A 24,886-nucleotide genomic window follows, 5' to 3' on the forward strand; every position below is an offset into this window, starting at 1 on the left:
AGGGTAGAGGCACGTCTACCCTTCATAGATTTTATGAACATAGACAAAGACAAACTGAAATAGATAATAATTTACATATTTCAAAAAATAAATAATAATGTACATATGACTTTGACTACTTCATAAAATACAAATCAAAATATATTTGATAAAATAATTGGATTTGTTCCTAGAAATCGTATAGACAAAGCCAGTTCTAGCAATGTTGCTGTAGTAAAATATTTTTATGGTAATTACTGGCAATACAGCTCTAGAAACGGAGCACACATGTACAATTATGAAGGGTCACGTCATTCCAAGGAAGTCAATAGGCCTTGCTTAGGATACAATTAGCACGTCGTTCCGATGATGTTTGAGTGAGACAACGCTATGCACGTATTATAATGATATTATAAAGACATCCCGCTCGCACATCTGAACGACTTGAGATTCGTATCCTTTGCTAAGCGCCTTAATAAATCAATGAAATAGGGGGTAAATATTCATAGTAAAAAGACTTCGTGCTTTTGTAGCTCTTGCATACCAATTATGGGAAACTTGCGACTTGCGCGGTTAATGCGCAACAGCGTGTTAACTGGAGCGAGTAAAAGAGGACTAACCCAAGGAGCATGCGCATGTTACTTGCGCTAGTAGCTCGCGCTACTTAGATAATATAAAATCACACAAATTGCATTTGGTAGGTTGAGCATATTTTTCACAGTTGCGCAATTTACTTTCGTCTGTAACAAATTGCCATAAAGCGGCAACATTGATGACGACGTGTCATTTTCACTGTACGCGTTGCAATAGAAGTGCCAACAGTTTACTACAGTATTGGAATCGGATTGGAAAGGCCAATAAGTTATATCCAGAGTTCGTGAATCCTCAATCTGTGTCGAACGATAACCAGTTGGTTTTGTGAATTGAGATATACACAGAAGCTAGAATAAAATGGTAAATATGAATGGTGTCTTTACATATAATATAATTCAATTTATAATTATAACGGTATAGTTATTATTTATTCGTGTCATGTTGTAGCCACCATCCCCGAGCTCGACGAATGTTGGATCAGGAGGCCGATCCCCCAGCAAGGCGACCGCTGCCCCTCGTTCGTCAACTGGCGGTACTGTGAGGCAACGCAAGACCACGACCACCACCGCAGCCAGGAGCCGCACCACAGGCGCTGGCTCCGGTGGCATGTGGCGATTCTACACTGATGATTCCCCTGGCGTTAAAGTGTAAGTGATATTACTTGACTTCATTGACATGCTTCCAATTGAATATTTATTTTGATATATAGTCAAACTATTAGATTAAGATCCCTGCATTAATATGTCATGTTTGCAGGGGTCAGGGCTACTGAGCAAGTAGATTTGCTGACTGTACATTTTATATTAGTTAAAGAGAGATATTAAAATATTAAACTTTTCAAATGCCAAAAATAATCTTGATGAAGTTGCAGTCGCCATTGGGATTTAACAGATTTACTAAAGATGTGTGTTGTGTGGCATTCAGGCATATAGAGCTACCATAGGGTCCATATTAGCATACTGTTAGTACTAACTCGGTTCTACTTTCTGCTATTATACCCACTGGAAGCAGAACTAAAATATGTATTATAAAAAATAAAAATCATTTTATTTCGGATATAAATCCATAGTTGTTAGTTACAAATATTTAAAAATTAACTTATAAAATAGTGTTAGTAGAATTACAATGTAATCTTAACCTAAGTACTTAACTACTAATTATATTAATGTGTTTTTGTCTTTGTTACAGTGGCCCCGTTCCAGTGTTAGTGATGTCCCTTCTCTTCATCGCATCAGTGTTTATGCTTCACATTTGGGGAAAATATACCAGAGCATAATATGTAAACTTAATGTTAAGTTCTACTTTAATTGTGCGAGAATGGATGAACTGTTAAGTGCTCTTGTACTGGGAGGTTAGGTTTAATTATCAATTATTTATCTAATGTTTTATATTAATTCAGAAGTAAATGTAAGAAGCAAACTTGTTGTATTATTTAACTGTTGTTGTTGTGATACTGTTACCTTCTAGTCTAGAGACAACTCTGTTCTGTTTGAGATCCTTCTGCAAACTTTTTTGGGGTTTAAACTCACCTGGTGAATTAATCACACAAACCCATGTCCTCACAATTTTATGTTTGTCTGAAATTATTTTGTGGGAACCTGTATAAATAACACAGCAATTGGTCTTTTAGTACACTGGTAAAGCTGAACCATGGATTTATACCTTAGAGCAACATAGCAAAGTAACATTAGTTTAAAAATTCAATCAAATTCATCATCTACCATCTAGTTAATTGAGAAACACTTGTATGGAATTGGTTCTTATTCCCCTGATCAACCTTGACTAAATAACCATACTAATATTGTGGCATTGTCCTGCCCCAGAGGGTCTACCGCAAACCACGTTCGACGTGTTACCTCCCTGTCACACTTACTTACGAGTTTACAAGTGCGACAGAGAGGCAACACGTTGAACCTAGTTCGCGGTAGGCCCTCAGCACTCCTAGAGCACGTCACAAATATCGCGGTAAACAGTATATCTATTGCCATTACCTGCTGGGCCTTGGGCTGTGTCTAGTTCCAGGTTTCATTTTTTTCATGATATAAGAGTCAAACGAGATTACGAATCGCCTGATGGTAAGCGTTTACCGCCGCCCATAGACCCCGCAACACTAGAGGGGTTGTGCGTTGCCGGCTTTTAAGTTGGGAATACGCTCTTGAAGGTTATAAGTTTTAATATTTAATTTGCCTAAAGATGAATCCGCCCTTGTATAATTAAGGGAGCGCGTGCCATCGGCTTCAGCGTTTGGACTCCGGTGCTATAGGATGAGCAGCCTTTCCACCGTACCTCCAGCTTCTTATATTCACTCTAGTGGTAAGACAGACAAGACCACGTGAAATGTGGGATGCTCTGATTAGGAATATAATAGGTAGTTGGAGGGAGACTGGGACTTCCTTTTTGCGTAATTCATGTATGGATTTAGGCAGACTTACCAGTCAGAACTGTATTCTTTCCTTCTAATATTTACCATTTTTGAAGTGAAAAGTAGTATCCTATTTAGAGTCCCTTACTACACTCACGATTCTTAGATGCTTTCGCTTGCTCAGGATTCCAAATCAGCACTCACAACAAAAGCTAAATTTGCTCTCTTGTTGCTCAAATAATTAGTAACTACTTTATAGGCGAAATTAATCCAGCCTCAGAGAATAGAAGTCGCCAGATTTTTTTGTGAATGTTTAGCATTGATAAAGTCATAGTCATTAGTCACCGCACTAAGCTAAGCTGCGAACAGACAAATGTAAAATATGAATAGCAAAACAAAAAGGGTTTCTTGTTTTCTGTACTCTGTACCATTCTAAAGACTGTAAGCAGGTAAGGTGTATTGGGGTTATTTTGATAAGTTCATTGAGGGTAGTTGTTCGTGATTAATTTTATTGAATGGAAAAATTCTAATAAGTACCTGCACCTTATTCTCATTGTTTTTTTTTAACAGAAAGTAATTAGTAATGTTTGTTTTGTTCCAGTTACCTTTTGCTAATGTATAAATGTTATAAATTATAATTATATCCTCAAGTTTCAGTTCGAAGAATTGGAGTCGTTAGTGTACTTGCAACCTGCAGGTAGATAGATAATACCGTGAGGAGCTGTGCTCGGTCCTTCATTGTTTACATTAACAATAGTAACATTACTGACTTGTTGAATATGTACATTTTATTGCATGCTTTGTGTTTTTATGCAGCACCTAACACTTTTGTCTCTAAATCTAAAGATGTCATTAGTTTACAACTGGACAATTCCTTGGACGGCTTCCCTTAAATTTGCTGGAGAACAATATAATAAAAACAGGTATGATAGTAAAATACGTTTTAATTACATTACACTGATCCTTAACTCTAAGTATTGTAAAAAAAGTAACTTAAAAAAGTAAAAATAATTATGAAAAATAATCTCCATAAACGAGACAAAAAGGTATTTACAAATATCAGCCTTGTTTCTATGTTACGAAATAACTGCCAGTTAGCTGCCAACTTGATTTATAAATGCAACAACACCAATTTTAACCCTAAATTTAATCTATCACACATAAGCTTCAACTCTTCGACCTTTAATTTTATCGAAAAATTGGCGCCATGACACTAAAGTTTTACTAGACCAGATCCAAAAACTAGACGTTATGCCAACAATCATAGTCATGAGATATTTTATCATGAACATTTCAAATTTCGGCCGCTCAGTCTCCTGGCGGGTAAAAGGGCATGGTATAGAGTAAAGAGATGATGAACACATATCCCTATGCCAGGTCACCATCCAGCTATCAAAATATGCTTGCTCATAAAACAAACACGCGATCACAATTAAAGCTGGCACAGTATACAGAACACCAAATACACCAATCCGAATCATTAGCTTCTCAAGTTTATCAGTCTTGGTGCCATCATGTTTCATGACTGTTCGAATGCGAAATAGAGAGACAAACCCTGCCAGGAGGAATACAGTACCAAGCACTAAATACACACATAATGGGGCTAGAACAAATCCTCGTAGCGCTTCTGCATTCCAAATTCCAACGTAGCAAACTCCAGACAAGACATCACCTAAAACAAAGAAAAAAACATGTATATTTTGAAGCCATTAATTATCATAAGGAAATAATAGTTTATGGACTACTTTTCATTATGTTCTATGAAAATATTGGTGAAATATTTAGGAAATATTAATTTTAAGACAAAAGGATCCAGTTCCATGGCACCCCTTTTTATGAACATTAAAGAAAAAAAAATACAATTAGTCCAAAAAATAATTATGTTAAACTAACCATCAACTTTTCCCATTGCTAATATTGATATGGTTTTGATTGCAGGTACAGCCCACGCAGCCAAATGGAAGTACTGTGAGTTGGCTTCAATAGCTTCATGACCCCATTTCAACCCAGCAGCTAAGAACCAAGTCAGGGTCAATATCACCCACCAGATACTTGAGGCCATACTAAAGAAATACACAACCATGAATAAGATGGTGCATGGCTCATGCTTGGTTCCTTGAGTAATAAGCATGGGGTTGGTTAGTCTCGACCCACCATGTGAAGATGGGAATGGGCCCTGGCAGCTCACACTGTCACCCGCACCCCAACCCATAATGTAGCTGCATGCTACCATTAAGTAGCAAACGGACAAAAAAATAATAGGCCTTTCAGGATAGCGAAATCTGTCAGTATCAATCAAAAATGTCAACACAGTGAATAAGCAGCTCAATGCACACAAAGTTGCCCAGATTCCAATCCACAGCCTTGAAAACTTCTTTGCATCTTGTTTGAAAAACATTCCATCACAAGGTGCTCCGCAATCTGGTTGAATCTTGTCTCCAACTATCAAGGAATAATCCAAATCAAAATTTTTAGGTACTTCAAACTGGGCTGGGCACACAAAGCCATAATCTTTTGCGCCAGGTAACTTAGCTGGGTCCCTTTCAATATTAGATTTGTAGTCAACTTTGCGATGCTTGTGCTCTGTGGGCTTGCGAGAGTCATGTGTAGCGTTGTTATCACCTACACATATTACGTGTTCATCTGTTGCCACTGGGAACTTGGAGCAGTCTAAGTAATCGGGCCATGAGAATCCAAAATTAGCCATTAATTCATCACAATTGTGCCTCGCGGATTCACAGAGGTGTCTGCAGGGCTGAATGGGTTTATCTAAAATTGTGCACACTGGAGCAAACATTGAACACAGGAAAAACTTAAGATCTGGTGAACAATTCACTTTTATCAAGGGGGTGAACTGATGAATTTCTGCACCAGCATCCTTCTGATTCGCGTGGTTTAACAAATTCGGAAATATCGTTTGATTGTATTGAATCTGTTGACAGAGTGGAATTGTAATTGGCTCGCAACGTCCATGGTGAGGCAAAGAATCACCTTGCAAAACAGTAACACGTGAAGTTTCAGTAACAACGAGTGAACATAGTACTTTTAAAATAAGAAGAATACACAATCTCCCCATTATGAATTGTAGTTACTTTCATTCATATGTATCAAATCACTTCTCGTAATCCATAGTAACACGATCTGTGTGTTTTATTCGATCAAATTTCATTCATGAATGGTAGAGAATTTATTACAGGAATTTTAAAGAAAAGCTTGAATTAATGCCAATGAACTTTTGTTAAGAAGCTATGCAGCATTTGTTTGTAAAACTTGATTCACGATTCACATAAATAAATTCATTTTAATTTGTATAAACTTAATAAATAAAAATACTGTGCGTAGGCCAGTGGCCATAATACAATACATATACAAATTACAACTTGTCTCTACAATAGACAAAACATGGTCACAGACAGAAACAACGCACCGCAGTGTGGCCATTTTTTATTTTATCCTTTTTTTAAGCATATTTATTACTAATATAATTAAGCAGATTAAATGTAAACAATGCTATTATTAATTATAATTTTTTGATATATATTTTATACAAAAGAGGGTATAACAAGATTATTCTGTCTGTCAATTTAAACAATTAGGAGGTATTTGAACGATTGACACCTTTTTTAGCTACTCGTCCCATTCTGTTACGAAGAGTATGCATGAGATAGCTAGCTTATCTTGCGTACTGAACGTGAACTGAGTAAATTGTCATTTCCACTTGACATGTTGACAACGACAATTTAATTTTAATTCAAGTGGTTGGTTGGCTTTGTTTATATTTTGGCTGAATTAGCCGAAACAGCAGCGATTTGTTTTGTTATTTTATTTCATACACGCATGTCGCATGATTCTTAGTCATTAAAAACCTAATAACCAATAGCTAAGTTTATTTAGTTTAGTAATACGTGAAGACGATAAAAAGGAACAGTACAAGTGATACGGTGTGATTAAGTCATGGAGAGCGGCAGCGACAATTTAGACGTAATGAAATTTATTAATGTTAAAGGCAACGTCGAAAACATTACACCACATAAAATTGCAGTTGTCGCTTTTATCAGAGAGTATGGTTTGTTGAAGATAGAAGGTGAGTTGTCTTTGTAACCTGCAACTTGGAAGATCCAAATTTAGACCTCTGCTATAAAATATTATACTTGCAGTATTGCACATTTTGATCTACTTCTTTTGCAAGTTTGGAATATTTATGTGGCTGATACTTTTCCTGTAATTTTTCTTACGGCCTCTTTCAAAATGTATTTGTATAAGAGATGCCATTATAACTATTTTTTCCATCATGTATTACAGACCCCAAAAAATATGACATTTATCCTTTTGTTACTATTTATAAATGCCTGAAAAACTTACTAGCAATTAAGAATTTAGTTAAACTATTAAAGTTGAATGCTTATTATATATTTCAGCTAAGGAAATGATAGACTGCACTATGGCTCCAAAGTACAGGAAAGATTTCTGTTTATTAGCACTCAAACTCATTCAGGTTAGTTTAACATATCTTTTCAGTTAGGTTAGTAAATGTCATTCTCAGATAAAGGGTCCAGATGTTCCCAGTGAGTTGCTATTAGTATAAAGATGTAGTTTATACATATTTTCAGTATTGAAAACAAAGAATAGTACTGCTTGTTCTTTTTTTTAATACATAGGTATACCGGGTGTGCCTGTAATATGAGCAAAAAATTTAACCGTAGGCTGTACTCTTCATATTGACCAACATTTGTTCAGCAACTTTTAAAGATTACTTGTGGTTTGATTTTTAATACACTTTAAAGTTTATTCTAAGACACAATGTATTGCGAATTTTGTTATGTTTAAGGCGTGACAAGCAATGTCAATCACAATGATAATGGTGTGTCGATGGCGTCCATTGAAGATAATATTTATTTTGTATGAAAAATAGGGAGTCTAAATACTTCATAATTTTTAAAAGTTGTTGAACAAAAGTGTCACAGTTTGAGGAGTACAATCTATGTTTTAATTATTTGCTCATGAGTCATATTATAGGCCACACCCGGTATACAGTTTTTTTAAAATAAATTTTCTAATAACGAATCTTAATATATGGTAATTCTTAGTGTCCAGATATGGAGTTCAAAGAATTGGAAGCACTACTCACTGACGGGCGCTATAATCTGTTAAGTGTACACTTGCAGAACTTTTGTGTGCGCCTACAGAACATCTACGTGAATGGCATCAGTGCCCTGATGGATTGTGTCACCTCGGCTGTTGACAAGCTCATGATAGAACAGACAGAGATAAATACATGTGTTGTTAGTAGGTGCAGTGTATTAGGTATGTTACATATGGCTTCATTCATTTCTTCTTCTCCTTCATTCCTATTTACAATCCATTTTATTAATAAATATAAAAAGTAAGTGTCCCTTTTTTTAATAAATATAAAAATATTTAACAAAAATAAAAATAATATATTGAGATATAATTAGATCAATCAGGATGTTCTGTTATTCAAATAAAATCTCTAATATCTAATTCAAATAAAATTTGCTGTAACAGTTACTGTTACTACATGAATTACCAACAGCTTATTGTGATTGAACTTTCAGGATTTTATCTAAGAAGAATAATGCTTCACCTAGACAAGCTTACCTTTGTGCAAGTTGTATCCTTATACAAGTCATTCTGCCTTTATTACCAGAGAGGCAGGCCAGGACTGATGATGAGGTCGTTAAGTAAAGAGGTATGGGACAAATTTTTACATGATATTAATCATAATTTTGTTTAAAGGCAGTTTCTATCAAATCACTACCCCAGTGATTAAAATCAGCAACTATAAGAACTGTTGCTGTTGAAGCTGTTCTAAAAAAATATGAGGCCAGCCATGAAGCCCTCAGAACATAGACTATGAATCCTTTAGACCGAGTTTAGAGCAATTATTTCATGCAACCGATGATGCCAAAAATGCGGGGGTGCGCGGGACGAGGTGAGCGAAGTGCAGAGAGCAGTGCGAGGTGAAGAAAGACACGGACGTCACACAAAGACACTTTCGACTCGAACATGGAGTAAAATTACCGTATGCGTGGCAGAGGGGGTAGCGCGACTATGCTCGGTCTAGAGGATTCCTAGTCTATGCCTCAGAATAAAAAAAAAAATCGTAACCCTTTTCCAGCCATAGTATGATTTATCGACCACATTCACGCCAATAGAATTTCAACATTAGTAGAGTGATTTAAGCTTCAAATTAGATTGCACTTTCGAGATATGTGACTTGTCTTCAAATGAATCATTCATTTATGCTGGATTCATTGGAATACATTCCGATTTTTTGGGAAAACCTTGTAGATTGGCGCAGCCTGGAAAAGGTCCTTTTTTCGTAGCTAACTAAAAGCAAGTATTCTATAGAGATACAAAGTAATAATACCAAATCTGAAAGGGATGGTCTTATGGAACTTTCGATAAGAATAGACAAGTTAGCACTATTATCCTTTGTCCTTGTAGCCTCATTCACTTTTAATTTTTGTACTACTAAGTCCACGTATAAATGGTACCCTATGGTATATATATACTTGCTTTTAGTTAGGAAAATATTCCAACTGTTACTTGAGGCTGAGGCACCATCATGGTAAACAAAATGACAAAATCAGCATGTATATACCTACTATACTATAAACCTACAGTATCCCAGATTACTTAAAATTTTTGCTACTTAATTTATGCTTGAGATGAAATAGCCAGCATTCCAAAAAAAGAAAAAAAAATCATATGATTTCAGAAACTAAATAATGTGGAACCCCAAGTGGCTTCGACGTCGCAGGCATTTGCTGAAGATCCAAAATCGTCTGAGCTATCTTTTAGGATGAACATTATAGACAGAGACAAGTGAGTAAAATATGATCGCCGAAACATGTTTCAAAATGTTTATTTTTCATTTCTAGAGTTTCTAGGAAAACACCGATCTATCGGATAAATGTGTGTATACTTGCGGCAATACCAACTGGCGACGACGACGACGAGATCATAGTGCTATCTCCTTTACCCTTGTTAAGACCAACCAAGAGTGAAAGAGATGGCAATATGACCTGACTCGCCACTTAGTTTTACGGCAAGTATAGCATTTGGACTAACTTGAGATTTATTCGTTTGTTTCAGCAGCTTCGAGGAATGCCAATGGTCTCGAAAGCAGGCGGAGCTGTTTACAGCCCAACAAGCCAATCTACTGCAGGTGAATGAGGATAAAGCTCTCCCGCCGCGCCAGCTGCAGAAAACAATCAACAGAATCATGAACGACATCCCGGAATATTCTGACATTGTATGTACTGACTTTTTATACAAGGTTACACCAGCCACTGAAAGTGGGATGGGCACACGTTGTATAGGTCATACTGAGCAACTTTTGCTATGGAAAAAGAAATTGACTCTCCCATACATTTTGGCTGGCTGATGTTGATATCTTCTATGAGAGTATCAATTTTTTGATCGCAATTTCGGGGTTAGTCCCATAGTAAAAGATGCTCAGTATAACTTATACAAGAGTATCCACCCCAGTTTCAGTGGCTGATGTAACGCGTTGTATAGGGTGGTATTTGTGATCAGAAATGAAAGAATTATTGAGTACAAATTGGGTTAATCGTCAACCAATTACTGACCACTGTCTAATAACTGGCCACCTTATACTAAAAATGAATTCTATTCACCTATAAGCAAATTTCATTTTTGTATAAGGTTTCAATAACTGGCCACACTTCAATAACTAGCCACCTTATACTAAAATTAATTCTGTTTATAGGTGAATTGAATTTATTTCTAGTAGGTATAAGCTGACCAATTATTAAACAGTGGCGAGTAATTGGCGTATTATCCTATCTAAGTTGGTGTTCAGAAATTCCATAATGAAAATTACTCCCGTGTCAAAACGAGACGCAATTCTGTAGTTTATCTTTTGGTCGTGGCATACTTCGCGCATATATCGTCGGGTGACAAGCAAAAGTCACTAAGTACTATCAAAAAATTTAAGTATCGATGCACTTTACTACACTTGTAACACGATTTATTGCCCAATAATTTCAATGGTGTTAGTTAGTGACTTTTGCTTGTCACCCGACGAATTATCTTCGTGCATAAAACGCAACATGGGTGTATATTTCAGCATTTCCTCAGTTTCTTAAACTGCATACGGATGAAAGAGTTTTGCGGCGCGCAAGACTCTCTCTACAACTGCTTCGACCGCGCGGTGTTTTGCGTGACAGGCAACAGTAGCGCGTGTAACGACAGAAACAAGAGTTTCCGCTACGCAGCTCTCAATAGGGCTGCGATGCATACCAAGTTTGGCCACAAGTAAGTCAAGAATGAATGTCCGGTTGAAACTATGCGCTGCTTACAGTCAACATAGTCAGGCATAGTGAGGGACAATAGAAGTATTTTTCTTTTTTAATATATATTTACCCTTGAGTTTAATGCATTTTTCAGATCGACTAATTAACTTATGTATACCATCAAAAATAGTTATTTCCGATACAAGTGCGAAAAAGAGGAAATCCGTCGTGTTTTAATTTACCGCCACTCGTTTCGAATTTCCTCTTTTCCGCACTTGTATCGTAAAAAACTATTACAGTACATATGGTCCTATTTTGCCCGCACTAGTGCGTAAAATAGCACTTTTCGTGCGATGTCAAAAGTTTAAAGGGCCATATGTACTGTAAAACGTTGTACGATACACGTGCGAATAGGTAATTCGCAACTCGTGTCGATTTAAAACACTCCCTTCGGTCGTGTTTTAATTTATCGCCACTCGTTTCGAAATTCCTATTTTTCGCACTTGTATCGTAAATAACTAATTTCATCTTTGCCCTCAGAATGAGCCAAAATAGCCTCCTTAACTTCTTCATCGTCACATTTTTTTTCCTCGTAGTTCTATTTTAAAAATTGGGAACAAATAATAATCACTGGGGGCCAGATCCGGGCTGTAGGGTGGGTGAACCAGCGATTCGTATCTCATCTACATATTTGATGATGACTGTACATCGTCACGTTCTGGGCTATATACGTTTTTTCTGTCATTCTAATTACGCCTTCATTGGAGTAAAAGAGAATAATCCTACAACTCAAGTGTTAATACAGGTAGTTAGGTGTCTACGTAGGTCTGTCACCTCGTGTTCGATTCATCATTATAAAAAGGAGCAACTGTAAGAAAATTATCATTAATAATAGAGTTAGTTTCGTTTTTATGAGAGTGAGGTGTCTAATTTTTCATAATAGTAGGTTGTCTTTGAGATGAAACAGGTTATTCCCTCCCGTTACCGCCGGTGACGGCTGGTAATACACGGGAATACTTAGGTCATACTGAAAATTCCTGGACTGGCCACTTAGAAAAAATAAATCTTGTCATATATCAGAATCCAGAAAGTTTCACTATGGCCCGCGTAACGCCCGTACTCCGGCACAGCTCACTGGCGATGGAGAGCGTGCGCGAGGCTCTGGCGACGGCGCAGGAGGCGGCGGACGGGTCGTGCGCGGCGCACGCGGCGGCGTGGGGCGCGCTGGCGGGCGGGCGCGCGCGCCGGGCGGCGCTGCTGGCGCGAGTGCCGCGCGCGCCGCGCCCCGCCGCCGCCGCCGCGCAGCTCATGGCGCAGCACACCGCCGTCAACTGCGTGCGCCCCGCCGAGGTCTTCCAGGTATTGTGCAAGAGGCCGCGCCACTCGAAGCCGTGCTATTGTATCTTGTGTCCATGGCCTACTGCATTAGTAGATCGGCCTGCTGGCCGATAGAGATGAGAAGGAATACCGAGTCCGAACAGTTGTTTTTAATATAAATGATGACGGACACAACGTTATATATGTAGATCAGCTTTCCCCAAACTATGGGTTGCCATCCATTGGTGGGTCGCGAGCGTATTTTGAGTGGGCCCTGAAGCTACTAGGAAATCTGAGTGTTATCAATTATATTTAATGCCCTTTTAAAGACTGCCAAGAGATGGGTCCCGAATTTGACAGTTTTTGTTAGGTGGGTCTGAGCAAAGTTAACTTTGGGAGCCACTGCTGTAGATTATTAGACGTTGTATAAGTCTTGTTCTTGACCATAGCCAAGAAACTAAAAAACGAATCGCTGGGCACTGTACACTAAAATGTAATAACACTAATAACTAGATAGAGGAAAATGTGATGATGACTATTTTATTTTACAGATTCTAACAAAAGGAGACTCCATCAACTACCTCCACGCCATGACAGATCTGACCATGGCGGGCCTAGCCAACACGGCGGCACTATGGTCTCTCTACGGCAAGACGGAAATGGCGTCAGTGGCGTGCCAACTCTTACTCAACCTGAACACAAGTAAGATACTGACTAAAGACTACATCAGCTCTAATGGCCTGAGCCTGATGGCTGGGTTAGAGCCTGTGGTCATTCTATACGGGAAGATGGATATGGCGTTAGTGTGTCAGCTTAACCTGAACACTAGTAAGATACTAAGGCTTGTTCACGTAATAAAGTAGCCACCTAGAACTAAGTCTTCACAGGAATATAGAAACTTTTTGCAATGCTGGTACGTGACATTCCAAAAAATATATAATAAAGTTTAAAAAAAGTATAAAATAGATGTCATTGAGTAAATAGAATCAAAATGCCGAGAATAAATGAAAATATTCGTAAATTAATTATTGTCGCCTATTGCAGCGAAAAGGGTGTCTCGATACGACAATTAGCAAAACGATATAAAATATCTAAGGATGGTGTGCGAAAAGTGATCAATAAATTTGGGCAATTTCATATTCTACATGATCTACCAGGTCGCGGTCGAAAAAAAGGCTGCGTGAAGCCTAAATTGGATGCCGCAATAGCTTCCTTGTTCCGCCATAATCCATCGGCCTCTGTTCGAGATATCGCCAAAAAGGTAAAGACATCGGTTGGAAATGTACAAAACGCTAAGAAGAGAAATAATCTTGTGACCAGAAAGAAACAAAAAATCCCAAAAAAAACCCCTGCTCAGATCGAAAGAGCAAAATGTCGTGCCAAAATTTTGAGCAAGTTTCTCAATCAAAATCGCGACCGATGCATTTTAATGGATGACGAAACATATGTAAAAAAAGACATGAGAACTTTACCGGGGCCTCAATTTTATACGTGTGTGGCTGGCCAGGATGTATCGGAAGAGCATAAGTCCATCGCTTTTGAAAAATTCGCCCCCAAAATCCTGGTATGGCAAGCTATTTGCTCATGCGGGCTGAAGAGTTCGAGCTTTTTTACTACTGGCACAATCAACGGAGATGTCTACCGACAGGAGTGTATTATGAAGCGAATTTTGCCCTTATATAGGAAACATGAACGGCCCCCTATATTTTGGCCTGATTTAGCTTCAGCTCATTACGCTCAAACAACCTTAAATTTGCTCGATAATCAGAATGTTATTTATGTGGCGAAAAACATGAACCCGCCAAATTGCCCAGAACTTCGCCCGATAGAAAGGTATTGGGCGAACATCAAGCGATACCTGCTCAAGAAAGGTGCAGTAGCGGACAGTGATGCTGACTTCAAAAGAATATGGAGCGCAGCCGCTCGTCAGTTCACTAACACGTCAATAACTACACTAATGGCAGGCGTTCGAAAGAAAGTAAAAAAATTCGCCAGTTCTTAAGGATTCCGCAAAAAAATGCATTGTATTTAATTTTTTAAATGTTTTCTTATATAATTACCTGTTTTTGTTATCTGTAGCGTTTGAAGTAAACGATTAATTTACATTTGCATATGGCTACTTTATTACGTGAACAAGCCTTAACCTAAGGGGTCATCCATTAATTACATCACACAAAAATCAGACTTTCAGACCATCTCACATTTTTAGGGTTCCGTACCCAAAGGGTAAAACGGGACCCTATTACTAAGACTTCGCTGTCCGTCCGTCCGTCCGTCCGTCTGTCACCAGGCTGTATCTCACGAACCGTGATAGCTAGACAGTTGAAATTTTCACAGATGATGTATTTCTGTTGCCGCTATAACAACAAATACTAAAAACAGAATAAAATAAAGATTTAAATGGGGCTCCCATACAACAAACGTGATTTTTGACCAAAGTTAAGCAACGTCGGGAGTGGTCAGTACTTGGATGGGTGACCGTTTCTTTTTTTTTGCTGTTTTTGTTTTTTTTTGCATTATGGTACGGAACCCTTCGTGCGCGAGTCCGACTCGCACTTGCCCGGTTTTTTTAAGCAAACTATTAGACGCAAATACACAAAGAGATTTTGTACAAGTGGAATTCCACCCTTACCCAACTCGCACTTGACTTAACACTAATCAATGTGTAAATTGGCATTAAGTATAGTCGCCATCAGATATATCGGAGCGGCCAAGGTGCTCACAAATATCTGAACACTCCTCTATTGTCAAGGCGTTAGAGCGCTTGTTGAGATATTGTGAACACCTTGGCCGCTCCGATATATCTGATGGCGACTGTACATAACAATTTGTAACTGTTACCCTGTTGATAGAATGCAATATCGGCGTCGGCAGCGTGTGGCACAACACGATGGCGCTGGCGACGGCGGGCGCGGGCGCGCTGTGCGCGGCGGCGTGGCGCGGCGACGCGGCGCTGGCGCGGGCGCTGGCCGCCGCCGCGCGCGCGCCGCCCGCCCGCCTCGTCGCCGCCAGGGAGCGCGCCCGGGCCGCGCTGCTGGCAGGTAACAGGGCAAGGGGAGTACTCGATCAAGACAACGCTGCCTCGGGCACGAGTTCGCGGGAGCTGGCCGCCTCTGCGACGCTCCGCCCCGCCGTCACCGAACGTCATCGCCCTCTAGGCGCTGTTGCCGAGTATCTTAGGGCAGGGGAATTGATAATCGATCTAACTTTAATACACATGACCTGCAAGTCCTGCAACACACACCTACATCTTCCGCAGCCCTCAGGTTAGGCTCTGCAAGCGTCGCCCGGCAGATTAAGTAGTTGCCTCAAGGTAAAAGTTGACAGAAGAGTAGAACTCAAGTCAGGTAAACTTTTCTCTTCAACCTATAACATTAATAGTTTTGTTATAATAATAAGCAACCAACTATTAGACAGTCTAAATAGGCTTTAAGGAGGTCAAACCCCCCTCCCCACCCCCTAAAAGCTATCCTGGGCGCAGGAATAGCCGCAGTACCGCGCGCATTAATCACACTCTTATAATATTAGCGTTCAACGGAGTTCGATTTCATATATACGAATAAAAATATTTTCTCTAAATCCTTTCAACAACACCATGTTCAAATGTGACAAAAAAGTGCGAATGAAAAATATGCAAATTTTATTTGCCTGATTTCATTTTACTGCATGTTTGTGAATATAACCATGAAGTTTGCTTTGTCAAAATATAAAGTTATCCGTGAAAATGCTCCATAAACGGAAGATGAATTCAATATCCACACTACGATCCCAATCCCGTTCCCGTACCTACCCAGCAGCAAAATTTTACAAAGGTCTAAAAATTCACACTGGTTTTCCAGGTAAATGGGAGGAAGCGGAACAAAATATAAAGCAATTAGCATCCTATGACAGATGGCAGAGCCAGTTATTGAAAGCGGAGATGTTTTACCTAAAAGGAGACGCAACAGAAGCGTTGGAATCCATTCACGACATATTAGACTACTGCAAGACTGAGGATGATAGCCTTCATTACATGTCTTTGAGGCTAAAAGCTATGATACTGATGTCTCAAGTACAACACACATTCAGTAGCATGCAGTCGACTAATATTATGTTGTTGAATGAAGCATTGTCATTGGCAAAGAAATATCATTTGCATTATTTAGCCGCTACAGCTGAAATGCACATAGCAAACGTACAACTGAATATGGGATGCGCCAAAAACGCACTAATTTTAGTCCGAAAAGTACTACCTTCTATAATGGCTCATGGCAGTGCATACGATATGGCTAGAGGTTAGTATCACTTAGCAAGGTGCATGCAACTAGAGATTATTTCGAATATGTTCACTAATCGCGTCCGTCACTTTCCACTTGGGAAGTAAACGTAACGCGATTTAAATCGCCAATGTGTTGTGCCCAAGGTAAAAGGAGCTATTTGCTAATTGTTTATTATGCTTTTCAGCACTACTTTTATACACGAAGTGCCGCATAGCCACTGCCCCTACGAGTGGCGAAGCGCGCCTCCAAGTGATACAATCATGCTGCGAAACACTAGAATCTGTCAAAAAGAATTTCACTAAAGTGGGTGCCCAAGCTCGTCTGTTGCAGACATGGTATTTACAGGTATGTAAGCCTCATCGATTTTCTCAATCGGAATTTATTTACTCTATGACTCAGACTTTTTATGGGACATGGAATTGAAATTCACAATGACACGGCAACTTATCTTTTGAGTTTGACATCCATAGTAAAGTAGGTACCTACTTTATGATCTAAGTACCTAGCGTAATGTAGTTTATATGAGTGATTATTAATCACTGATTGTTTTTCAGGCTCAGCTGTATAATGCTATGGGAAACCACGCAGCTAGAAATCAATGCGCATTTGTGTATAGACAACTCGAAACACAAAATCCAGTGGAACCAACAAATAACTTATTTATTATGTACTAAGTTAAAATAAAACAAAAATATAATTCAGTGCTTATATTTTATTTTACGAGTTACCTTGTTTAGTACATCTTATCATTTAAAAGGGCCCCTTGAACTATTTCAGACATGGTTACTTTAATATCTCTGCAGAGAACTTCGGCTACTAGAACTTTGCTCTTAGGCTGCGTTTCAGATGCGACGTAAGCGCCTTCGCCAAGTATTTGGGTGTCATTCCAGCAGTGACCAAGGGAAGCCTGGGATTCGCATATCCGTCCAAGTTGCAGCAATAATGATGTGATATCTTCCAAAAGCGAAGGGAACGCAGTACATATCCTTACTAGGGATTTCAAGACTGGTTGGAAGAGTTCTAGCCGCAGGTCGCTCGGCAGCACGGACAACAGTGTCGATAAGGTGTTGATACACAGTCGTGCTATGGACATAGCCTTGGGTAGCGCATATTGAATGGACAAATGGGACACCAAGTCAACAGCAAATATTTGCTTTTCAAGTGAAGCTTGGCTAAGCAGTTCAGGAATAAAATCCAAACAAATATGCATAGAAGGTATTCCCTGCACTGTAACCGGCAACAGTTCTCTGGGATATCCTTGGAAATGAACGAGTTTAGCAAGTGATGGTTCCGAAATAAAGACTTGGTGCAGAAAAGAACAAATAATACTCCTAACTTCACGCAATGACCACATCAATTCTGGCGTCGATTGGTCTTCTTCTGTTTCGAGGCAGGCTTCTAGTAATATTTGAAGTGCAGCACTCTCTTGAGCAGCTACTAATGCATTTTTCAACTCCTCCCTTTCGGCTTCTGACGTGAGCTGACCACTCTTTTCCACCAAAGGTTTGTCCAACAAATGTCTGCTAAGTTGACTCCTGGAAGCAGCCAAACTCGCTTCTAGAATTCTGAGTATGATTTTCAAAATAGGCCCACATCTGAAAACCCTTATGTCACAACGTAATACTTGTAATGGATCTACCAATACGTTTTCTTGTGTGATCGTAACGCTTTTTATGCTACTAATATCAAGTAGAGCATTTATAGTCATAATCCAGAGACATCTTGGCAGCACAGTATTGAAACGTAACCATACCTCTCGATATAATTCCTGAATGTGACGTGGTACATTATCTCCAAGTACGCTTTTGAAGTAACGGACAAACATTTCGGCAAACGGCCATATGTCAATTGGGTTTTTATTTAACATTGCTTTTAAAACCTTTCCAGTTTTGTATGGATTTTCTTCAATACATTGGAATGCCTCATTTATCGAGGATTCAGATAAATTTACATCTACTTGGTGTCTACAAGAATCGCCGAAAACTTGATCGTCCATCCAGTCGTCGACCAATGACAACTGAGGGAAGTGCGTCGCCAGTAACCTAAGCAGGGGGCTAAAGAGCCCACCATAACTCATTTGATCTTTCTGTGCTTGGTGCAACAAATATTTTATAGGCAACTCCGACAGGAAAGCGGCGGAATAACTCTTTACTTTTCTGCCATTGGCCTGAAGTGTCGCAGCATTTGACAGCCTCACGTCTTCATAAAGCAGCAGATAGTAAATCAGTAGCAACTGGGAGGCTAACGTCGGCTTTTCCAAATTAAATTCTGTTGATGATTCTCCGTTGTCCACTTCCATTACGTGAAAAACTTTCTTTTGTGCGTCGAAATTTGCACCGAATATGGAGTTTCTGAATACTCTCCGGATTTCCTCCTCAGTTATAGGTTTGTTTACGTACTCATTGGTGCCTTTATTGTTAATTACTAATATAGAATTAACATAAACTTCAACTAGGGCGGGCATGACAGGATGTAAAGGAGCTGTGCAATTGCAGATCTGTCGATAAATCCAGTTTTTAATCGGTACTTTATGCTTAGAAAACGCCCGCGATTTCAAAAGTTGATGAATGCAATGCACGGGCAGGTATCCGGCGATGTTGCTATTAAGGTTTACGGTAACCGGCACCTTCACTGCGTGCGCTGTTACAACCTGGAAACACAAATATATAAATTAGGTACACAAAGGCTACACTTGAAATTGAATGCTGAATTAACGGATTTAAATATAGGTACCTAATATGTTCATGGTTTATTTGAAAATTAAGTAGGTGCACTTTAGGAGCTGGTGACTCTTTCACAAAAAAAGCGGACTCGGAAAGGCGGACTCAATGCCACGAGGCATTCTCTACCAAAGATAAGACGCCATGAAATAAACCTAAACGTAGAGCAGACCTGTTCTGTGAATATTTCCTGAGTGAACGCCTGCTTGATGCGTGCCAGGCCGTTTGGGCGCACCGGCACGCGCATGCCCAGCGTGGCGCACACCAGCTCTCCCACTGCCGCCAGTTGCCCCGAATGGAAGTGAATGGCTATCAGAAGCAGCATCTCTCCAAATGAAGCTGTCACACCCGAATTGCTGCAATATGAATACATAAATGTTATTTGTTTTTGTGTTTAGTTTAGCGCCACTTGCATCATCCCTCTAACCCTGGGTTAACCGGTTAAACCGTCAACCCAGTGTCAAATTGTACTGGTAACCAAGGTAACTCCAGGTTTAACCCCGGGTTAGTGGGATGGTGCAAGTGGCACTTAGTAGCTTATTAATAATAAGGCTTATTTGCAACAGCGTAAGTTGTTGCGATTGAGCAAAAAGTACCTTTCAAAATACGCTTCTTCTTTGACAAGCCACTGGACCCACTCTATTGCTTTCTTTTCATGTTCAACTGCGGCTGAAAAGTGGAATGAACATTATTAGAAATTGTTGCAAATTCAAAACAAAGCATAAATACATTCAATGTCAAAGCAGTACATACCCATTAAAGAAGGGCAAGCCAAGATCATACACAGACTCAAAGAGACAAATCTAACTCCAGCTGGGGTAGGAGGTGGCTTTTGAGTGACGAGCCTTAAGAGACCTGCCACTTCGTCATCTTGAAACTTGATCCCTGCGATTCCTCTAAGGGCACAGTATAGTCTTAGTAGCGCAGAGGCATCAACGCCAGCAGAAGCCTCTTTTAGTCTATTTAAAAGCTCTTGACGTAATTTGGTGAGTGCAGCGTGGCCATCCCCTTTGCCTCGTTTATGAGAGTTACGTAAAAATGTTGCAAACCAGGCCCTCGTAGTTTGATCGGATCCAAGTAGTAATCCAGACATAAATGACACCTGTAAAGAAAATAGCAGCAGTGGATTACAATAACACTCAACATGGCAAAGAAATATTTTCCATTTATGATTGAACTGTATATTATAGTTATAATTACCAGGTCATCTTCATGGTGCGTAAGGGTGAGGGTTATGACAAGGGCTGGCAGACGCGATGCTGCAGCAGCTTTAGCTCTCACTGATGCCGCCATGTAGGGGCAGACTGCACAAAGTGTGCTGAGGGTTTTTGCTCTTATGCCACCTTCGTCACTTCTCTCTGTGTTCGCCACCAGGGACTCAACAACTATAAAAATGAACATAATTTAATGTATGTAATGTAATTTTTTGCATCATTGTAAATTACGGCCAGTCTAACTATAATTTACAATCTGAGGGCCTACAGCAAACATCAAACATGGATATTTAATTATCTGTCTTGCTCCTATTCATATGAAACCTCTCGTAAATATATCTTTTATTGTGGATTCACTTAATGCCTACTTAGTGTTCAAAAGAATCGCCGAAAACTTGTTTGGCCATCCAGTTTCTAACCAGTGACAACTGAGGGAAATACATTGCCAGTGTTTTTAAGGCATTTCAAGAAATAAACTTAATGAACATTATACCTTCTTGCAATGTGTCTGGCATGTTGGCAACCACCCATGATATTATAATTGGGCCTTTATTAACATGCAGCAAAACTTCAACCACATCACAAATGTTAAGCAAATTTGGTAGTTCTGCAAGACTTATACAGATAACATCTGTGATCTCCTCCAAATAGACATCATTGTCAAATAGTTCAGATGGTTTGACTGCACACTCAATACTTGTGTTCTTGTGTTGGTTGTACTCTATTATTTGTGCTTGCATTTGAAGTATCTCTGAAAGAACCAGTCGAACTCTTCTTGGTGAATCGGATTGCTCAAAGTCGCTGGCAATGCCATTCACAATATTTTGCACAAGGAATGATTCTGTGTATTGTGATCCATTTTTCTGTCTGCAATATAAACAATAAATAGCTCTAAAATCATTATATAATGATCAAGTTTTTAATGAATACCTACATAAATAAATTTTCATCATTAGATCAGCTTTATGGCTTTGGAAACATAAATACTACATTCAGCATCTAGGTCAGGGGTCACCAAATGGCGGACCAAGGTCCACATTCGGACCTTATTTAATTTTTTTGCTTATTTAATAAACTCAAGGAGAAACGGACCACAATGGTCTGAAGAAACTAATTGGTGACCCCTGTGGCCTATTTTATAAAGCTACAAGTTACAATTTACAAGCGGAAGTCTCTTTCTAACCCTATGTGTTAGAACGAGACTTCCGCTTGTAAATTGTAACTTGTAGCTTTATAAAATAGGCCACTGATCTAGATCTGTGTTGAATAAAAATATTACAGGTTAACACATTTATGTGGCAATCAGGCTGTATCAATGATGCTGTAATAGACATAAAAATCCTCACCTCATTTGTTGTTCCTTCTTTACATCAACTTCTAATGTATGGAACTCAATAGATAAAAGTGATACTATGAAGTTGACAAGGTCTATACCAGAGAGTAATGTTAGAATATCCTTCTTTGCTTCTGCACAGTATCTAGTGATGTCTAATGGTGATATCAAGGCCATGCGAACCAAGCATGGTATTATGGGTCTTATTTCATCAGTTGTACATTTCGTCAAAGTCTCTATGTCTAAATCTTTCAATGCTTTGAACACATGAGGTTGCACCGGTTTCATAAATTCTATGTCCATGGTAAGTTTCTGAAACAAACAATGTATTTGGTCATTCCATAAGAAACGCTACCAAAGGGTTGAAAAATGAAAACTGGTTTAAGAAGTCAAAACTAACCTATTTCCATAGAAAACATACCGAACCTTCATGTCACAAAAAAAAAACCGAAAAAAAATGTTTTTTTATGGTAGCTCCTGTACAAAAAAAATATTTTTAATTTTTTTTTGCATTTAACCCTGTGATGTGGGGTGTCGTTGGATAGATCTTTCAAAATGAATAGGTGTCACCATCAACAAGTTTTTGATTAAGTGAATATTTTCGGAAATATTCGCATCGAAAGAAAAATAATTATGATATCTTCGAGAAACAGTTTTTATTGTTAAGATAATGTATTTTAAAATAATTCAGCATCTATTACTTATATTTTTAATCGAGTTTATTAAAAAGACAATAATTTCAATAAAATGAGCCATAATTTCGTATAAATCTGTCTTAATTTCGTACTCGTAACACCCGAAACGAACCATGAGTAACACCTGAAACAGGTAATTTATTTTATTAAAATTAAATAAGAAGTGATACTAAGTGTGACTTCAGTGTTTCAGTAGACTATACTAACTATTATTACTTGACATAAATAAAACTGGAGCTTACTTGATAAAATTCGCTTAATTATACATTTTGGTACTGATGGTCAGAAGGTATAGGCCAATTCGCGTAACGCCCGAAACAGCTACTTTTTAGTGATTCTCTCGTTATTTCTCGTATACTTTAATAATGTGCGTACAGGAAAGGAAAATATTATCAAAGTAGTAGATGAATCAATAGTTATAACCTCCTAGTTCCTGTTACAATATCGAATAAAACCTTATTTTATGAGTTCAAGTGTAACACCCGAAACGGTGGAATGACCCATTTATAAATCGGAGATAAGTGAAACATTAGCAGCACTGGTCGCCTAGCGATAAAAGTGTGTGACTTTCAATAGACTCAACTCGGTTTCGACTTTCGAGCTTGGAACAAATGTACAAAATATCATATTTATTTACCAAAATATGATATTTACCAGTTGCTTTTCTGTGAAGGAAAACATTGTGAGGAAACCGTACCAATCCCAATAAGGCCTATAAGTTCGTTTATTTAGCATTAGAAATAAGGTAAACAATCTTGATCTGTCTTAATTGAAAAACACATTTTAAAAATAAGTTACGGCAATAATGTAACAATTATGAATCAAATACGATCATTTATATTCTTCTGTTTTCATAATAGTTACTGATTTTTGAAAAGCGTTTTTCAATCAAAAGACTTGTCAAGACCCCTTACCTTCTTGCAAGTTCTTTCTAATACTAAAAAAAAGGACTATAGTTTCCCCTCTGGGTTGGAAAGTCAGATGGCAGTCGCTTTCGTAAAAACTAGTGCCTACGCCAATTCTCGGAATTAGTTGCCAAGCGGACCCCGGGTTCCTATAAAGCCGGGATAACGCAACAAGAAGAAGATAGGTGAAACATTCAATGAATGGACCTCCACTAATGGACACATTTATTGTAGATGTGAGCGTAAATGTAAGTGTATGTGCGGAAAGAGAAGAGTCATATAATGTATTGGTTCTCTTATGTTCTACGACTCTTCTCTTTCCGCACAGACTCTATTAGTTAGACATTTTACGTGCAATATTATTTACCGATGTAGAACTCCGCGCCGTCCACCACACCAACTAACCAGTCACATTTACTTATTTTACTATCTGTTCACATAATCCGAGTAACGAGTAACTGCATTATGTATATATTTTTTATTGATAGCCAGGCATATTAAAGAGAAAATATAAAAAATCTTAATCATAAAACAATGCTAAATCAGCAGACGGCGTCGGAGCTTGACAAAAGGTGACACTGACAGATAATCGGGTTAAAGTTTGACAGTGACAGCAGTATTTTTTTTATACACGCCTAGAGTGCTACCATACAGCCATAAAACTTGTCGTGGTGTACCACAGTAACGACACGATTTTATGTTCACGACATTTTAACAGGGAACCATAATATGAGATCGAGCTCATTTATACTTAGTTGAGGCACGATTTTATGTCGAATGTCGAATCCAGCAACATAAAAACTAGTTTGATGTATTCAAAAGGCACTTAAATACAAAATACAGTACGTAGCGGCTCCGTTTTTTAAAGATCTAGAAGACAGCAAAAGTTAAACCATGGGCACAGAATAATTAATAGTACTATCGTACAGAAAGGAAACTTCCTACAAAAACGAAGTTTGACAGCGGTTCAGGGTCCCTGTCCCTTTCTAATATATGGCACTATCCCTTTCGGCAATTTAGGGTTGTCAAAAATCAAGTGATTATCTTATCTGTGGTCGTGCACGCAAAAGGAATTCAAGTGGTGCCAACCCTAATAATTGCTCGGAGCAATGCTGAGCCGAGCGGAGCCAAGCTTGACCGAAGTCAGGAGTTTCGCACCCCTGCCATGGCCTTACCAACTACTACTACTACTAGTAGTATTGTGTAGTAGATTTAGGCCGGAGCCC

The 24,886-nt window shown here is 38.8% G+C and overlaps 4 protein-coding genes across 7 annotated transcripts; 2 read left to right on the top strand and 2 right to left on the bottom strand.

Annotated features, from left to right (window-relative positions):
* The first annotated feature begins 753 nt into the window (after positions 1–753).
* LOC134664135 (protein transport protein Sec61 subunit beta) lies at positions 754–1,992 on the top strand. The gene is made up of 3 exons (XM_063520725.1): positions 754–933; positions 1,021–1,220; positions 1,762–1,992. The coding sequence occupies exons 1-3, from the start codon at positions 931–933 to the stop codon at positions 1,847–1,849; spliced, it is 291 nt and encodes a 96-aa protein (XP_063376795.1). The 5' UTR covers positions 754–930; the 3' UTR covers positions 1,850–1,992.
* Positions 1,993–3,863: 1,871 nt separating this feature from the next.
* On the bottom strand, positions 3,864–6,374 carry LOC134663702 (frizzled-7-B). Its single transcript, XM_063520157.1, has 2 exons — positions 4,829–6,374; positions 3,864–4,607 (listed from the first exon to the last, which is right to left on the bottom strand). The coding sequence occupies exons 1-2, from the start codon at positions 6,009–6,011 to the stop codon at positions 4,090–4,092; spliced, it is 1,701 nt and encodes a 566-aa protein (XP_063376227.1). The 5' UTR covers positions 6,012–6,374; the 3' UTR covers positions 3,864–4,089.
* Positions 6,375–6,663: 289 nt separating this feature from the next.
* On the top strand, positions 6,664–17,494 carry LOC134663697 (anaphase-promoting complex subunit 5). Of its 2 annotated transcripts, none has more exons than XM_063520149.1 (13): positions 6,664–7,019; positions 7,354–7,430; positions 8,023–8,239; positions 8,512–8,645; positions 9,678–9,784; positions 10,058–10,214; positions 11,052–11,239; positions 12,348–12,576; positions 13,086–13,236; positions 15,387–15,575; positions 16,374–16,808; positions 16,978–17,138; positions 17,348–17,494. In XM_063520149.1, exons 1-13 carry the CDS (start codon positions 6,890–6,892, stop codon positions 17,465–17,467), a joined length of 2,295 nt encoding a protein of 764 aa, XP_063376219.1. In that variant the 5' UTR covers positions 6,664–6,889; the 3' UTR covers positions 17,468–17,494. The 2 variants fall into 2 exon arrangements, with proteins under 2 accessions (XP_063376219.1, XP_063376218.1); XM_063520148.1 differs by having other exon boundaries at positions 6,667–7,019; positions 10,055–10,214.
* LOC134663694 (integrator complex subunit 2) lies at positions 17,491–24,227 on the bottom strand. 3 transcript variants are annotated; one of them, XM_063520140.1, is made up of 8 exons: positions 24,028–24,227; positions 22,074–22,372; positions 21,221–21,594; positions 20,714–20,898; positions 20,267–20,615; positions 20,110–20,182; positions 19,686–19,869; positions 17,491–19,443 (listed from the first exon to the last, which is right to left on the bottom strand). In XM_063520140.1, exons 2-8 carry the CDS (start codon positions 22,361–22,363, stop codon positions 17,527–17,529), a joined length of 3,372 nt encoding a protein of 1,123 aa, XP_063376210.1. In that variant the 5' UTR covers positions 22,364–22,372; positions 24,028–24,227; the 3' UTR covers positions 17,491–17,526. The 3 variants fall into 3 exon arrangements, with proteins under 3 accessions (XP_063376210.1, XP_063376211.1, XP_063376213.1); XM_063520141.1 differs by lacking the exon at positions 24,028–24,227 and adding an exon at positions 22,998–23,020; XM_063520143.1 differs by lacking the exon at positions 24,028–24,227 and adding an exon at positions 22,461–22,481.
* Positions 24,228–24,886: the final 659 nt, after the last annotated feature.

This window comes from Cydia fagiglandana, chromosome 4 (assembly GCF_963556715.1).
Source record: "Cydia fagiglandana chromosome 4, ilCydFagi1.1, whole genome shotgun sequence".
In the NCBI taxonomy this organism is placed as follows: Eukaryota; Metazoa; Arthropoda; class Insecta; order Lepidoptera; family Tortricidae; genus Cydia; species Cydia fagiglandana.

Bases quoted from the DNA above. Each gene is read 5' to 3' on its own strand.
- LOC134664135 (XM_063520725.1), top strand. The intron at 1,221-1,761 runs GTAAGTGATATT...TCTTTGTTACAG, and splicing joins GATTCCCCTGGCGTTAAAGT to TGGCCCCGTTCCAGTGTTAG.
- LOC134663702 (XM_063520157.1), bottom strand. From the start codon at position 6,011: ATGGGGAGATTGTGTATTCTTCTTATTTTAAAAGTACTATGTTCACTC. The intron at 4,608-4,828 runs GTTAGTTTAACA...TCTTTGTTTTAG, and splicing joins AGCAATGGGAAAAGTTGATG to GTGATGTCTTGTCTGGAGTT.
- LOC134663697 (XM_063520148.1), top strand. From the start codon at position 6,890: ATGGAGAGCGGCAGCGACAATTTAGACGTAATGAAATTTATTAATGTT. The intron at 15,576-16,373 runs GTAACAGGGCAA...CTGGTTTTCCAG, and splicing joins CCGGGCCGCGCTGCTGGCAG to GTAAATGGGAGGAAGCGGAA. The intron at 16,809-16,977 runs GTTAGTATCACT...TATGCTTTTCAG, and splicing joins TGCATACGATATGGCTAGAG to CACTACTTTTATACACGAAG.
- LOC134663694 (XM_063520140.1), bottom strand. From the start codon at position 22,363: ATGGACATAGAATTTATGAAACCGGTGCAACCTCATGTGTTCAAAGCA. The intron at 21,595-22,073 runs GTGAGGATTTTT...TTTATATTGCAG, and splicing joins AAGAAGGAACAACAAATGAG to ACAGAAAAATGGATCACAAT. The intron at 19,444-19,685 runs GTCTGCTCTACG...TTGTGTTTCCAG, and splicing joins AGGAAATATTCACAGAACAG to GTTGTAACAGCGCACGCAGT.